General features: G+C 46.5%; 1 protein-coding gene across 1 annotated transcript in view; it reads right to left on the reverse strand.

Annotated features, from left to right (window-relative positions):
• The window catches only part of ROR1 (receptor tyrosine kinase like orphan receptor 1), a 261,556-nt gene that overhangs the window by 94,084 nt on the left and 150,635 nt on the right, over nt 1-16,837 (reverse strand). The window contains exon 2 of the mRNA XM_029046648.2: nt 4,486-4,557. Within this exon, the coding sequence (XP_028902481.1) occupies nt 4,486-4,557 (72 nt within the window). The remainder of the gene's footprint in view (nt 1-4,485; nt 4,558-16,837) is intronic.

The following is a 16,837-nucleotide window of genomic DNA, read 5'->3' on the forward strand; positions in this document are numbered from 1 at the left end:
AGAGCTTGAGAAGCAGCGTGGCTTAGTGGATAGAGCATAGGCCCGGGAGACAGAAGGGTTCTAACCCTGGTCCCACCAAATACCTGCTGCCTGACCTTGGGCAGGTCACATAACTTCCCTGGGCCTCAGCTACCCACATCTGTAAAATGGGGATGAAGAGTGTGAGCCCCCTATGGCCCAGGGACTGTGTCCAAGATGATTCACTTGTTAGGGCTTAGTACAGGCTTAGTACGGTGCATGGCACAAAGTGAGTGCTTAATAAGTACCATTATTATTATTCTTGTTATTGTACCAGGGAGGTTGCAATTTGGAGTGGAGAAGAGGAGCAGATCCTGGAAATGTGGCCTCCTGAAAACGGGCAGGATTTGGCAGGAGACTGAATGTGAGAGTTGAACGACCGCACAGAGTTGAGGATGGCACCAAATGTGGGTTTCTGGAGAGTGATGGTGTGCTCGACTGAGATGGAAAACTGTGGGGGAGGAAGAAGGCTGAAGGAGAAAAATGAGGAGTTCTGCTTCACATATGCTGAGTTTGAGGTGCTGGCAGGACATCCAAGTGGAGATGTCCTGTAGAAGAGGGCAATATGGGATTGCAGGTCAGTTAAGAGGAAGGGGCTAGAGAGATTTGACCTGCCTGACAGGCCAGGGAAAGAGTTAACACTAGAAACCAGGTCTTCTGCCTCCCAGCCCCATGCTCTTTCCACTAGGCCAAGGGTTTCAATCCAAAACTCTCTGGCCCAAATCTATGGTACCAACCTGCACAAAACTCGTGTGTGAATCAATATTCTGGTAGGGTTTATCGCTTCCCTCCTCCAAACCCACCTGATATCGAGAGCCTGGGGGCCGGTTAGAACCACGTGTTCTCAAAGGGATGGGCCACAGCATGACGGAAAGGAAGGAAAAGAGGAAGAAAAGGAAGAACTGAAGAAAAAAACCTGCTTACTGTATGCCAGGCATTGTACTAAGCACTGGAGTAAATGTAAGCTAATAAGGGTGGGGACAGGTATTGTGTCCCTTATGGGTTCACAGTCTTAATCCCTATATAAAGGTAGATAAGGGAACTGAGGCACAGAGAAGTGAAGTGACTTGCCCAAGCTCCCACAGCCGACAAGTGGCAGAGACGGGACTAGAACCCAGGTCCTTCTGACTCCCAGGCCCAGGCTCTATCCACTAGGTCACGAGTTTCCAGTGGAACTAGTTCTGGGAGCCTAGAGGAGTTCGTAGGACACCTTTGCCTGAAAGGATTCATCCCAGCTAACACCTCACTTCATCATCATCATCGTCTTCAACGTCATCATGATGTATTGAACACTTACTATGTGCAGAGTACTGTACTAAACACTTGGGAGAGCACAATATAAGATAGTTGGCAGACACGTTCCCTGCCCACAACAAGCTCACAGTCTAGAAGGGGAGATAGACACTAGTATAAATAAATAATTTATAATATGCATTTCAGCAGGGAACTCGGACAAGCACTGTTCTGAAAATTTTTCACTGGCCATAAATCGCTCAATCGATAGTATTCCTGGCACTTAGTACAATTTTTTGAACACCAAAATATCTTTGGTGCTCCCAGCCTAGACCTCGCAGACATTTCCCCTTGCTCGCCTTCTTCCCCACCCCCCATACTCCTGCCTTGGTGAGGGGTGGGTTGGATTCTGGATTTCTCCCAGGGGAGGGACAACTGGGAGAAACGTTTTAGGAGGGAGGTGCAGAGGCATAGGCGGGGCACACCGGATTAGAAAAGACAGGAACATATTTGTGCGCTGATTCTACATTATTTATGATCCCAAAATATTCTTTGTCTTAGCCAGAACCTCAGAAAACAGTATCCAGGGAACACTGACCATCAGACCCCAGGATAGAAAGTAGATAAATCTTCATCCTGAACCTAAATGGATAGAACAGAAGCACGAACATTTCCAGCTTTACTCCCTCAAGGCTCTGAGTCTCCAGCTCCAGCGAGATGGGATGAGAGAGAGAGGGAGAAGAATGAAAGATGAGAGCTAGGGCTAAAGGGAAGAGGAGAGAGGGTGGGAAAAATGGAGAGTGGGAAGAGGGAGGGAGGAAAGGACGAAAGAAGGGGAAAGAAAAGGGAGGGAGAGAGATAGGGAATGAAGGTCAACGGGAGGGAAGGGGAGAGAGAAGATGAGAATGGATGGGAGAGAAGAGGAGAGGCAGTGTGGACCAATGGAAGGAGCACAGGTCTGGGTGTCGGAGGATCTGGGTTCTAATCCTGGCTCCACCACTGGTCTGCTCTGTGACCTCGGGCTCTAACTTCTCTGTACCTCAGTTCCCTCATCAGTAAAATAGGGATTAAGACCGTGAGCCCCGTGTGGACCAGGGACTCTGTCCAACCTCATTAGCTTGTACCTATCCCAGGGCTTAGTACAGTGCCTGCCGCACAGTAAACACTTAACCATTAAAAAGAGTTGCGGGGGGGATTGGGGAGGGAAGAAGAGGACAGGGAGGTCAAGTGATTTGCCCAAGTTCACACAGCAGGCCAGGGACAGAGCCTGGAATACGATTTAAGTCTCTTGACTCCAGCACCGTGCTCTTTCTACAGGACAGTTATCAAAGTCTTTGATGTGTGTTAAATACATAGAGAAAAAGAGAAAGAGAAAGAATGAGAGAGAGAGGGAGTCCATGTGTCTGCATTTGAAGTGCTTCAAGACGGTGACGGTATTGATTGGGAAGTTTTAAAAGCAAGGGACTAGGAACCCCCAGATAGGCCATCACGGAACCCCCACCCTTCCCGAATCTCCCACTAACCATCATCCCTCCCGGCACCGCCGCCATGGCTTCCCCCACTGCCCGGCACTGGTTTCCATTTCAGCCTCTGGGAATTGCTCCCTTGAGGCCGAAGCCACCGCCCGGCTAACCACAGCTCTGCCACCTGAGCTGAGGTTGGCACCACCACCCAGTGAGGATTCTTTGGTCTTTTCCCAGAAGGGTCCGACAGAACACGCCTGCTGTGCTTTCTGCCGCCTCATCAGAAACACACAGAAGGATGATAATAATAATAATGATGATAATAATAATAATAGTATTTGTTAAGAGCTTACTATTTGCCAGGCACTGTTTTAAGATACAAAGTAATGGGGTTGGACACGGTCCCTGTTCCATACAGGGCTCACAGCCTTAATCCCCATTTTACAGATGAGGGAATGAAGGCCCAGAGAAGTCAGGTCACATAGCAGCCAGGTGGCAGAACTGGAATTAGAAGCTGTGGTCTTTTGACTCCCAGGCCCGTGCCCTATCCAGTAGGCCATACTGCTCCTCATTACAACTGCCAACTGCTAGGCACCAACACTTGGCAGCTTTACGATCTCATCACCAAAACAGGTGGTATTTTCTCCCCCTGACAAACTGCCACCGAAAGAACCAGCATGACAGCTAATAATAATAATAATTGTGGCATTTGTTAAATGCTTATGATGTGCCAAGCACTGTACTAAGCAATGGGGTAGAAACAAGATGGTAGAGCCCCACATGGGGCTCGCATTCTAAGTAGGAGGGAGCATAAGTATTGAATCCCCACTCTGCAGATGAAGAAACGGAGGGATAGAGAAGCAAAGTGACTTGCCCAAGGTCACACAGCAAACTGGGATTAGAACTCAGTTCCTTCTGACTCCGAGGCCCGGACTCTTTCCACTAGGCCATGTCGTTTCCCATCTATGCCATGTGTCAGCAGACTGAAGTGTTTAACCTCCACCAACGGTAAACACAAACCAACACATAAAATAACTTTCATTGGAGCCGCCCGGGCCGACCCGGTTATGTAGTTGGTACAGGACACTGGGTGTGGGTCATGGCCATAAGCATATAAACTCTTCAAGAGAGTTTTTTTCTTGTGTTTGTTGTGCCCCAGATCAGGCTAAGCACATGATGGGGAGGGAAAAGAGGGACTTCATCAATGTTAACCTGCAACTACAATCTGTCAAACACCCTCCCACGGAGAATCCATGGCCTAAATCCCCCGGCAATTCCTCTCCAATTGGATTTCTCCTGAACCAATTTGGGCCCTTCAGAGGATCCCAGCAGAGGCTCTGATCCAAGCTGGCTCCTTCTGACTCAGATTCCTTCTTGGAGAGCCTCTCCATGCAAAACGCAATGTCAAGAAGGTCAGAAATGGCCAAAATGCACATCTTGAAGCGTTTTTACCATGTGGAACATTTTACTGGGAGAAGGGGAGAGAGGGAGGAAAAACAACCCAGCAAACATTCTCCAGATATCACAGAATTCCCCGTAATTAAATGTCAAACCATCACAAAAGGAGCAGAGCTTTTATTTCGTTCCCCCACATCTCCTTCCTCTAGCCAGGCCTCCCCTCTCCTAGGTAATCTGAAAAAAGGTTGAATGGCAAAGGGAGAAAAAGACACCACCGGAGATTAAAAATTGGGTTTCACACCCGCCGGGAAACATTTCTCCTCACTGCCCTGCCCCCTCGCCGGACCCTCCCCCACACCAGCCTGTTCGTTACCTTTGTCCGCTTCGCTTGAAACGTTCCAGGAGGCGGTGGGTGCTGGGTCAGCAAGGACTGACAAATCCGTTCCTAAAAGAGAGAAAGGGGGTGGCGGGGAGAGAGAAAGGCCACTTTTAATACGTGAATTTATGGACTGTTGGAAAGGTTACACGAGCTTGCCAAAGACAGGGTCTTGCTAAGGGGATGGCTGGAATACCATCGTTTATTAAATTCGAATGGAAGTTCTCCACAGCTGGATGGATGCAAAATAGACTGGCCACCATTGAGGTTTGCAGGCTTGACAAAAGAAAGGGTCTAATGGACACGCAAGAAACGTTTTATCAGTTACCCTAAGAACACTCAAATCATTCTCAAATGCATTTCCCATAGGCCGGGGGTGAAGGGATGGGGGTTTGGGTGGCTAATGCATTCCCAGAAATGTTAGCGCCACCCTGCAATCCATCAGGTGGCCAACGCCACAAGCCAGGCTAGGGAACTGCTGTGTCTGTGATGGTAGACGGACAGGCTCATTGGCAATTTAGGTTACACTGAGACAAGTTCATTTTATGTCTATCAGTCAATCAATCAATGGCATTTGTTAAGTGCTGACTACCTGCAGAGAACTGTACTAAGCTCTTGGGAGAGTCCAAGGGAAGTAGAATGACTTAGTGGATAGAACCCAGGCCTAAGAGTCAGGACCTGGGTTCTAATCCTGATGTGCCACATATCTGCTGTGTGACCCTGGGCAAGTCACTTCACTACTCTGGGACTCAGTGACCTCATCTGTAAAATGGGGATTAAGAGTGTGAGACCCATGTGGGACAGGGACTGTGTCCAACATGATTAGCTTGTACCTATCCCAGTGCTTAGAAGAGTGCTTGCCATATAGTCAGTACTTAACAAGTACCATAATAATAATAATAATTATTATTATTATTATTATTACAATGCAACAGAAATGTTTTCCTTACTTGTTACACACACACACACACACAAACGCGCACACAGACACACCCAACCTACCCCCTCCTGCCCATATTGTTTGTAAGATACATCGTTGGTAGACACATTCCCTGCCCACAGTGAGCTTACAGGCTAGGGGGGAGACAGACATTAATTCAAATAAATACATTTCAGATATATCCATAAGTGCTGCGGGGCTGAAGATGGGGGCCACATAAACATCCCCACCGCCACACCACTGGCCATCTCCCGCCCCAGCTCCGAGACTTTTCCAGGGCAGCAAACTGAACCCCCTCCTTTTAGGGAGGGAAAGTTTGGTCAAAATCCCAAATCTCTTTTCCCACAAGCTCCACGGCAATGACCTAATGCATGAGAACCAGATCAGGAACTGGGAAAAGACATGGGGGGAATCCATCTTTCCCAATTTCATCGTCTCAGCCCACTGGTTAAGCTGATCCGCGGCAGCCATAACTCCCCCGGAGGCTGTCCTTCAGATGAGAAATGTTTATCTTAAGAGATGTGGTGGGAGGATGAGCTAATATGGTCATGAAAATCTTCACGTCTATATTTCCCAACAGACTCTTCCAAGCTGACACGTTCTCAACCTATATATCCCTCTGAAGGTTAAGCTGTTTTTCGAGAAATGAATATTTGTCCATCGTATGTCATATGTCCCACTGGGGGTAACCCCAAGATGGGGCCTCTTTGCACTATAATACTTTAACACCAGGGAAATTAGAAAAAAAAAATACCATGACAGCCAAGTTCTGAACTTTTGAAGGTTTGGATGGATTAAGTTAGGCCTTGACATCGCTTGCATTCAATATTTACACAGTCTTCAACTTACTACGTAAGTTTAAATAACCAGGAGTAAGAGTTTTACTTTACAATATTAATTTTACAGAAAGCTAGCTATCTGTCATGTGGTTTTCCCAACAGAAGTTTGAATTGCTGATTGAACATAATTTTAGACTGATGATAAATGCATACATTCTTGGCACCGGTGAAAAATTTTTTTTTTTCTCCCCTTGACGTTAATTACCACTTGGAGAAATTCTTGTGCAGCAACGGTGAGAAAGAGTGAGACAGAGAGAGGAAGAGAAAGGGAGAGAAGAGGAAAAAGCAGGAAAGGAGGGGAGAGAGGGCAAAAGATAGTTAGAGAGTGAGGAAGAAAGAGAAAGGAGGAGAGAGGAGAGGGAGAGGGAAAGATAGTCTGTGTATGAGTTAGCTCAATGTAAATCATCTAGAGAATGAGACCCTCCCAACAAGCTCCAAGTCAACTTAACCATCATTCTACAGCTTATAGACTCAGCTACAAGCCCCGACATGAATAACCAATGGGTGCTTCTTCCTGGCAACGATCAAAATCATGGGTAAATAGAAGTGGTTATTTTATGGTATTCGTTAAGCGCTTACTATGTGCCAGGCACCGTAATAAGTGCTGGGGTAGATACAAGTTAATTAGGTTGGATACTGTCCATGTCCCACATGGGGTTCCCAATCTAAATTCCCATTTTACAGATGAGGTAACTGAGGCCCGGAGAACTTAAGTGACTTGCCCTGGGTCACTCAGCAAGCAAGTAGCGGAGTCGGGATCAGAACCCAGGTCCTTCTGTCTTCCAGGCCCTTGCTCTTTCCACTAGGACACTCTGCTTCTAGAATTGTTCTTAGTGCTTGGAGAGAAGATGAAATTCACCTCTTCTAAGTACCTGCAGCACACACGGTGACTGTTCCTTGTTGTGCTGATATCACAACTATGGTATTTATTGAGTTCCCAGTGGGTACGAGGAACTGGATTAGGTGCTGTAGAGAGGACAACTAAAGCAATATACAGGTGTCCTGCCAACACACGGCTTACTGTGTGATGTCATGTCTGTTGCTTGCATAACCCTGCGCTATTTTCACCTTTGGCTCCTTGCCTCATGCTCAATCCATCAACCAGTGACATTTATTGAGCACTTACTATATGCAGAGCACTGTAACATTCCCTGCCTATAACGAGTTTACAGTTTAAAGGGGAAGACAGACACTAATAGGAATAAAGGACTTATAAAATATGATGCAAAAATATGTACGTAAGTGCTGTGGGGCTGGGGATGGTATGTCCAAAGGTCACAGATCCGAGGGCAGAGAAGATGCAAACGGGAGAGCGGGCCGGGGAAAAGAGGCGTTAATCAGGGAAGGCCTCTTGGAGGAGATGTGATCTCAATAATGCCTTTTCACCAGAACCAGAACCCAGTGAAGTAGAATGGCCCAGTGGATAGAGCACAGGCCTTGAAGTCTGAAGGACAGGTGTTCTAGTCCCGGCTCTGTCACTTGTCTGCTGGGTGACCTTGGCCAAGTCACTTTGCTTCTCCGGGCCTCAGTGACCTCATCTGTCAAATGGGGATTAAGACTGTGAGTCCCACGTAGGACAGGGTCTGGGTCCCACCTGATTAGCTTTTATCTACCCCAGTGCTTAGAACAATGCCTGGCACATAGTAAGTGCTTAACCAAAATCATGAAACAGAAAAAAAAAGTCTACCCAGCATTAAAGCCCCCGTACAAGGTTAACAGCAGAGCTTTATACTAAGAGTATACCCCAGTGCTTAAAACAGTGCTTGGCACATAGCACTTAAAAAGTACTATAATCATTATTATTATTATTAAGAGCTTGGGTGCAAAGAAAAGAGGTGAAAAACCACAAAGGGGCTAGCAAATGAATTGGGGAGACAGACACAGAATACATTACCAATGGGTAGAAGAATCAGTCTATATTGAATGCTTACTGTGGGCAGAGCTGTTAAGTAAGTGCTTGGGAGACTACATAAATATATAAATATATCTATAGAAGGGGGGGGGGGGGGGGGATTGAGCTGTATACTCTAAACGGTAAGCTTATTGTGGGCAGGAAATGTGTCTGCTATATTGCACTCTTCCAAGTGCTTTCTCCAGTGCTCTGCACACAGAAAGTGCTCAATAAATACAATTAATTGATTGGTATACTAATGGCCAAGCACTGTACTGAATGCTGGACTAGATACCGGATAACACAGTTGGAAATGGACCCTGTCCCACATGGGGTTGACAGTCTAAGAGGGGGAGATAACAGGTATTTTATCCCCATTTTACAGATGAGGAAGCTCAGTCAGTCAATCGTATTTATTGAGCGCTTTCTGTATGTAGAGCACTTTACTGAGCAATTGAGAGAGTACAATATAACAATATAGCAGACACATTCCCTGCCCACAATGAGTTAGAAGTCAAGTGACTTAACTCGGGTCACCCAGCAGGCAAACGGCAGAGCCGGGATGAGAACCCAGGGCCTTTGTCTCCCAGGCCTGGACTCTTTCCACTAGTCCACACTGCTTCTCTAACAATAGAGCGGGTACTTATGATTCCTGCCCTCAAGAAGGTGACAATTTAGTGGAGGAGAAAGACCTTAAAAAAACTGGATAGACGATTAAAATAGTAGACCGCAAAAGGAATAAATGTACAAAAGGGTCGCAGGAGACTGTGGGGAAATTAATAATGTTGGTATTTGTTAAGCGCTTACTATGTGCGGAGCACTGTTCTAAGCACTCGGGTAAACACAGGGGAATAAGGTTGTCCCACGTGGGGCTCACAGTCTTAATCCCCATTTTACAGATGAGGGAACTGAGGCACAGAGAAGTTAAGTGACTTGCCCACAGTCACACAGCTGACAAGTGGCAGAGCTGGGATTCGAACTCATGAGCCCTGACTCCAAAGCCCGTGCTCTTTCCACTGCGTCACGTGAGATGGTCAGTGAGAGGACAGGACTGATGAAGAAAATTCACAGGGAAATCCTCATCTTTATAAAGATGGGACTCCCCATCGTTCACCATTCCTTTTTAGAAAAAGAGATCTTTCTTTGACATTACGTCCTGGTGCTTAATTTTGCATCGCTATAGGACGATACACGTGTGCAAGTCCTTTCTCTTTTTGGGTGGGGGGTGGTGGCGCAGGGAGTTGGAGGGAGAGAGGGAGGAAATCACATGGTTTTTGCCTTGCGGGGACACTTCCACTGATACATAGTGGATGCCCTCCAAAAAGATTCCTGGTTCATCTCAGGACTTGTCAGGGACATTACGGTAGCTTTCAAGAAGCATTCAATCGTGTAACATCCTGTCTACTAGCCCGGTGGCAACTGAAGTGAGAGATTCAAACTGTCTGATGTGGGAACAATGGCAGCACGTGACTTTTGCTTTGAGAGCATCCTGGCACACGTAGGCAACTGTATCGTTTGAGGGCACGCCAGTCTAAACGCTGCTCCTTGGAGCAGACGCAGCAGGGTGTGCATCTGGGTTAGATTTTACTTTGTTATTTTATCTAATAAAATCGGGTGCCAGTGTCGCCTGCCAGAAAGAGCATGGGATTGGGAGTCAGGAACCCCGGGTTCTAATCCTGCCTCCGCCACATGTCTATGTGACCTTGGGCAAGTCCCTTAACTTCTCTGTACCTCAGTTCCTTCATCTGTAAAATGGGGATTAAGACTGTGAGCCCCATGTTGGACAACCTGATTACCTTGTATCCTCCCCAGTGCTGAGAACAGTGCTTGGCACAGAGTAAGCATGTAACAAATACCATTATCATTATTATTATCATTATTACTATTAACTTCTCTGCACTTCAGTTTCTTTATCTGTAAAATGGGAATTTAATACCGGTTCTTCTTCCCATTTAAGACTATAAGCCCCATGTGTGAGAGGGACTGATCTGATCTATCCCAGCGCTTCACACAGTGCTTGGCAGAGAATGAGTGTTTACCCGAGACTACAGTTATTATTATTAATCCCAGTTCTGCCACTGGCTTACTGTATGACCTTGGACAAGTAACCTCTCTAGGCCTCAGTTTCTGCAGTTGCAAGATGGCTAAAACAATACCAACTCTCTCTACCTCTTAAACTGTAAACCACTTTTTTCTTCTTTTAAAAAAGATACAGGTTAAGAACTTACTTTGTGCCAGACACCGTACTATGCGCTAAGATTATTAACAAGCTAATCTGGTTGTAAGCAGTCTATATCCCACATGCGGCTCACAGTCTTAACCTCCATCTTTTAGATGAGTTAACTGAGGGATAGAGAAGTGAAGTGACTTGCCTAAGGTCACACAGCAGACAAGAGGCAGGGTCAGGATTGGAACCCAGGTCCTTTTGACTTCCAGGCCTGTACTCTATGCACTAGGCCACGCTGATTTTTGGGATGGGAAATGTGTCTGATCTCAGATCAAAGGCATTTTTTGGATACCTACTGTGTGCAGACCCCTTGGGAGATTACAATAGAGACCCTAGACAGCATGGCTTAGTTGATAGAGCAAGGAGTCAGAAGGACCTGAGTTCTAATCCTGGTTCCTCCACATCTCCACTGTATTGCCTTAGGCAAATTGCTTAACTTTTCTGGGCCTCAGTTACCTCATTGGTAAAATGGAGAGTAAGACCGCGAGCCCCATGTGGGGCAGCGACTGTGTCCAACCTGATTAACTTGAACCTACCCTAAGCACTAAACAAGACCCATAATTATTTTACCCACCCACAAGGAACTTACCGTGTGAAGTGGGGGACAGACACTTACCTAGCAAATGAATTCATCCCAGCACTCTGCACAGTGCTTGGCACAGAGGTGCTTAATGCTCTAAGGATCATTATTATTGCATTAAAGACATTATTAGCCTGCCACAACAGGTAATCAGCCAGGTGAAGGTTAGTGATTGTAATCACTCGCTTGAGGGGAAATGGAACTTGGAGACCCTTGGGTGCGGGGTTTGTTATTTTAAGTTATTTTAGGAAGGACTTGAGCTTTGATTCCTTCCTCTCCCCAGTGCCTAGAAGAAGGAAAAACCACTCCTGCCCAAAGAGAAGTTAGGCAAATCACCTAAATAAACATCATCAGTCTGAGAGGGCCACGGCTGGCTTCCTCTAAATAAGCAAGCAGGCAGCCTACATGACATAAGAGCCGGAGGGTGTTTAGGGAAAGCCAGGCAAATCAATTAGACCAGCACCAATACCCACCACCCTTCGTGTCTAACACGGTTCTGCACAGACTATGATTCACAACTTGTGTATGTGGGGTGGAGGTGTGGTTGTGAAGGTTGGGGGGTGGGCGGAGAAGGGAATTTGCGGCTGTCAGGGAACAACCAGAAAGTGAGTTCAGGGCCAAGGTGGACAGTGAGGTGCTCGAGATAATAGTATCAATAAAAATAGTTATGGCACTTGGTAATAATAATAATAATAATGTTGGTATTTGTTAAGCGCTTACTATGTGCAGGGCACTGTTCTAAGCGCTGGGGTAGATACAGGGTAACCAGGTTGTCCCACATGAGGCTTACAGTTAATCCTCATTTTGCAGATGAGGTAACTGAGGCACAGAGAAGTTAAGTGACTTTCCCACAGTCACACAGCCGACAAGTGGCAGAGTCGGAATTCGAACCCGTGACCTCGGACTCCCAAGCCCAGGCTCTTTCCACTGAGCTACGCTGCTTCTGTAAGCCCTTACTATGTGCCAAGCAGTGTTTTAAGTGCTGGGGTTGCTATGAGTTAATGGGTTTTGAATTCCCATTTTGCAGTTGAGAGAACTGAGGCACAGAGAAGTGACTTGCCCCCAGTCACCCAGCAGCTAAGTGGCAGGATTAGAACCCAGGTCCTCTGACTCCCGGGCCTGTACGGCTTCCGCGAGAGCACGCTGTTCCTTGATTGGTATTAAAGGCATTGGCCACAAATTGGAGTCAGCACTGTTCTAAGCCCTGGGGTAGATACAAGTTAAGCAGGTTGGACACTGTCCCTGTCCCACATGGAGCTCACACTCTTAATCCCCATTTTACAGATAAGGTAACTGAGACCCAGAGAAGTTGAGTGACTTGCCCAAGGTCACCCAGCAGACACATGGTGGAGCTGGGATTGGAACCCATGACCTTCTGGCTTCCAGGCCTGGGCTCTAACCATTAAGCCACACTGCTTCTCCAGGGATCTTGTCCCCTAGCACCCCAGTTCAAGCACCTGGCCAATGGCATAAATACTAATCTAGGAACACCCTGCTCTCCTGGAAGGAGTACAGGCCTGGGAGTCAGAGGACCGGGGTTCTAATCCTGCCTCTGCCACTTCCCTGCCACAATTATCGTTACTATTAAAGGGCACAAGGGAGAGCTTGAACCCCACTTCCATTCATCCAGTGGTCAGAGAGAAAGACACTGTGGCGAGGTCAGCACCATGGGAACAGGCCTCCAGTACGGTCAGGAAGAGAAAAATTGTATTTGTTGAGTGCCCTGTACTAAGTGCTTGGGAGCGTATGAGACAAGATTATAATAGACATATTCCCTGCCCACAATGAATTTACATTCTAGAGATGAGCCAAAAATCTAGAAAAATCCCAGCAGGAGGGATTTTCAACACTAGAATGGCATCTTTGGCAGCTTTGAAACCAGGATACTGAAGTAGCCATGAGAAGCAGCGTGGCTCAGTGGAAAGACCTCGGGCTTCGGAGGCAGAGGTCATGGGTTCAAATCCCGGCTCTGCCACTTGTCAGCTGTGGGACTGTGGGAAAGTCACTTAACTTCTCTGTGCCTCAGTTACCTCATCTGTAAAATGGGGATTAACTGTGAGCCTCACGTGGGACACCCTGATTACCCTGTATCGACCCCAGCGCTTAGAACAGTGCTCTGCATATAGCAAGTGTTTAACAAATACCAACATTAATTAATTAAGTGGCAGAGCCTAATGGTAGGAGCAAGACCAGGACGCCAGAGGACCTGGGGTCTAATCCTGACTCTGCCACTTGCCTACTGCCTGACCTTAGTTGGTAGACCTCAGTTACCTCATCTGTAAAATGGGGATTAAGACGTGAGCCCCAGGTGGGATAACCTGATTCCCCTGTGTCTACCCTAGGGCTTAGAACAGTGCTCTGCACATACTAAGCGCTTGACAAATACCAACATTATTATTATTAGCCTCAGTTTCCTCACCTGCAATATGTAGATTCAATATCTGTTCTCCTGCCTACTCAGACAAACCTCAGGTGGAACAGGAACTCTGTCCACTTAACTTGTACCTACCCCAGAAAATAGCATACAGTAAATGATTAAATATAATTATTAGTATTAGGGTACCCACCATATCGAGAGGGATTAAGGTGGTATTTACTGAATGCTTACTGAGTGTGAAGCACTGTACTTGACCCATGGGAGAGTAGAGCAGAAGAAAAATACAAATTCTCTACCTTCAAGGGGCTTAGAGACTAATGGTGCTTATCATCAGCTTCTACACCTGACCAATATGTCTTTTTCTTGTTTTTAACTCCTCTAGCTCGAAAGCAACTCCGCTTTTCTATAAGCTCCTTGTGGGCAGGGATCATGTTTACCAAGTCTACTGTACTGTACTCTCCCAAGAGCTTAGTACAGTGCTCAGCACCCAGGCACACTCCTTAGATACCACTGCTTGATTGAAGTGCAATAGGGCTTCTGTACAAGGCACAAACAAGAGGAATGTGGTATTTTTAAGGCTGTTCCAAAGAACCCAGTTAATGATTTTCTTCTTTTGAAAATACTGCCTCTTTCTTTAAGCCTAGAAAACGGATCTCAAGTTTTCATGTTGTATTTGGGCTTAAAAGGATCATGCCACACAATGTGATGAGCAGACATCGATTTTTATTATCTTTCAGGGGAATAAAAACTATTCGCAGTGCTGTTGAAATCCCTAAAGCAGCTTTAAGCCCCTAAGAAACTATTTCAGCGGGGCTGTTTTGACACACCACTGTGGCTGATTCTTGGTTACATCCTATCACGATGCAGGGAGACAAATGCTTCATGTTCCCGAGCTCAAACGTGTTTGGTTTTGAAGGCCCTGGTGTGGTGAGAGAGTACCCTTGATCTGGAGGAGAAAGGAGGAGGAAAGAAGGAGGAGGAGAATCAGGAAGAAGAAGGGGATGAGGGCATCTCTGTCAGAAACACCAGACAAGCCTTGATCTTGAGACTTCAGGGCCAACAACCCTCTCAGAACCAGCAGCTGCAAACGGGAAGCAGGGTGGTCTACTGGTAGAAGCACGGGCCTGGGAATCAAAAGGTCAGGGATTCAATCCTGGCTCTGCCACTTGTCTGCTGTGTGACCTTGGGGAAGTCACTTCATTTCTCTGGACTTCAGTTACGTCATCTGTCAAATGGGGAATAAGAGCATGAGCCCTATGTGGAACATGGACTGAGTCCAACCTGTTTAACTTGTATCTACCCCAGCGCTTAGAAAAGTGCCTGGAACATAGTAAGCACTTATAAATACCATAGAAACGAAACAAAAACAAAAAAATGAACCCAGCCCAGGCCATTGCTGGATTGGAATTCCGTGACCTGGGAGACAGGATACCTTGTCAGTTTCTGTGGTCTTTACTGCCTACATTAGCCAGCTGCTTTCCAGGAATCCTGTTCTTCAAGTGGCTTTTAGAGGAGCCGGGCCTCCTGGGAAGAGCATAGTCCTGGAAGTCAGAGGACCTGGGTTCCAATCCCAACTCTGCCACTTGCCTGCTGGTGTGACCTTGGGCAAGTCACTTCACTTTTCTGTGTCTCAGTTTCCTCAACTGAGAAATGGGGGTTCAAGACCTGTACTACCTCCTACTTAGACGGTGAGCCAAATTAGGGAGAGTGACTATGTCCTACCCGATTATCTTTACTCTTTCCCAGCACTTAGTACAATTCTTGCAGCAAAGGAAGCACTTCATAAATGCCACAATTATTGTTATTATTATTGTTCTGGATCAGAAACTTCAGTGATAATAAAAGTGATAATAAATGTGGTGCTTGTTAAGCGCTCACTATGTGCCAGGCACTGTACTAAGCGCTGGGGTGGATACAAGGAAATCGGACTGGATACGGTATCTGCCCCACATGGGGGAGTATGGGTGGTCACAGTCTTAATCCCCAATGAGGTAACTGAGGCACCGTTAAGTAAAATCACTTGCCCAAGGTCACACAGCAGACATGCTGGCCCAATCCCAGCAGGGATTTCCACACTTGAATAGCCAGGATAAGAATCCAGGTCTGCTGACACCCGGAGCCGATATCCCGAAGCAGCAAGGCCTAGAGGAAGGAGAACAGATCGGGAAGTCAGGAAACCGGGTCCTAATTCCAGCTCCATCATTTAACTTCTCTGTGCCTAAACCTCCTCAACTGTAAAATGGTGATAAAATTTCCCTTCTCCTTCTCTCTTAGACTGTAAGCTCCACATGGAACAGGGGCTGTGCCCAACCTGATGATCTTGTATTTAACCCAGTGCTTAGTATAGTAATAATAATAATGTTGGTATTTGTTGAGTGCTTACTATGTGCCAAGCACTGTTCTAAGAGCTGGGATAGATACACGGTTATTAGGTTGTCCCACTTACCCCATTTTCCAGATGAGGTAACTCAGGCACCGAGAAGTGAAGTGACTTGCCCAAAGTCACACAGCAGACAGGTGGCGGAGCCGGGATTAGAACCCATGACCTCTAACTCCCAAGCCCGGGCTCCTTCCACTAAGCCACGTACTTAGCACATAGTACACAGTTAACAAATACAATTATGATTAGTAGTAGTAATAATGGAATTTGTTAAGCGCTTACTAGGTGCCAGGCACTGTACTAAGCGCTGGACTAGTAGCAGTAGTAATACAGTGCTTGGCACATAGCAAGTGCTGAATAGATACCATGGTATTTCCTCTGGCCAGGATAAGCCGGTTGAAAAATACTATCTTTGGTTTCAACTACCAGCCAAAGACTGGCCAAATGCCCGTGAGGAGATTTGTAACGTCTTAGCGGAAAGCACCCTTCGCTCTCAGCTCGCTTTTACCTCATGGCATCAAGAGAGACAGAAAACCACCAGGGGCATTCAGTCAGTGTGAGGAAACAGCAAGGGCAAAATGGCAGCAGACTCTCCATTTATGGATTTCCATTTCCTCTCTGTTGCTACATATCCATTTAGCCTTTTGACAGCCAGGAACCAACTTCCTTCTCTTTATCTAGTTACTACCTGACTGATTTGTTTCAGGGTTTTCCCACAAACATGCCTCCTGGCTATTTTTCCTTCTGAGTCAGAGCACTGTATCATCTTCCTTTGTCCTTCAGCTTTCTCTCTTCCATTGTGTCCTTTGTCTGCACAACATACCGTTCCACTTCATCTTCTGAACTCTCTTTTGCAATAAAAGTCAATTACCTAATATCATCCCTCAGACCACCCTGGTGCCAAGATGTCTGCCATATGCTTGTCTCCGCTGAGCGTGTTCTGTAGCCAACTCCTGCCCATTAATAGCCTTCTTGTTCAAATTTAGTCACAGACCAATGAGCAGTGACTGAGATGTGTTCCTGAGAAACTAGAACTTCACGGGTCAATTTTCCTGAGAGAGTTTCCATTTGATGTTTACAGCAAGAAAATGGAGTGGGAAGGAGTTCCATTTTCA

Source organism: Ornithorhynchus anatinus, chromosome 18 (genome assembly GCF_004115215.2).
Source record: "Ornithorhynchus anatinus isolate Pmale09 chromosome 18, mOrnAna1.pri.v4, whole genome shotgun sequence".
NCBI classification, from domain to species: Eukaryota; Metazoa; Chordata; class Mammalia; order Monotremata; family Ornithorhynchidae; genus Ornithorhynchus; species Ornithorhynchus anatinus.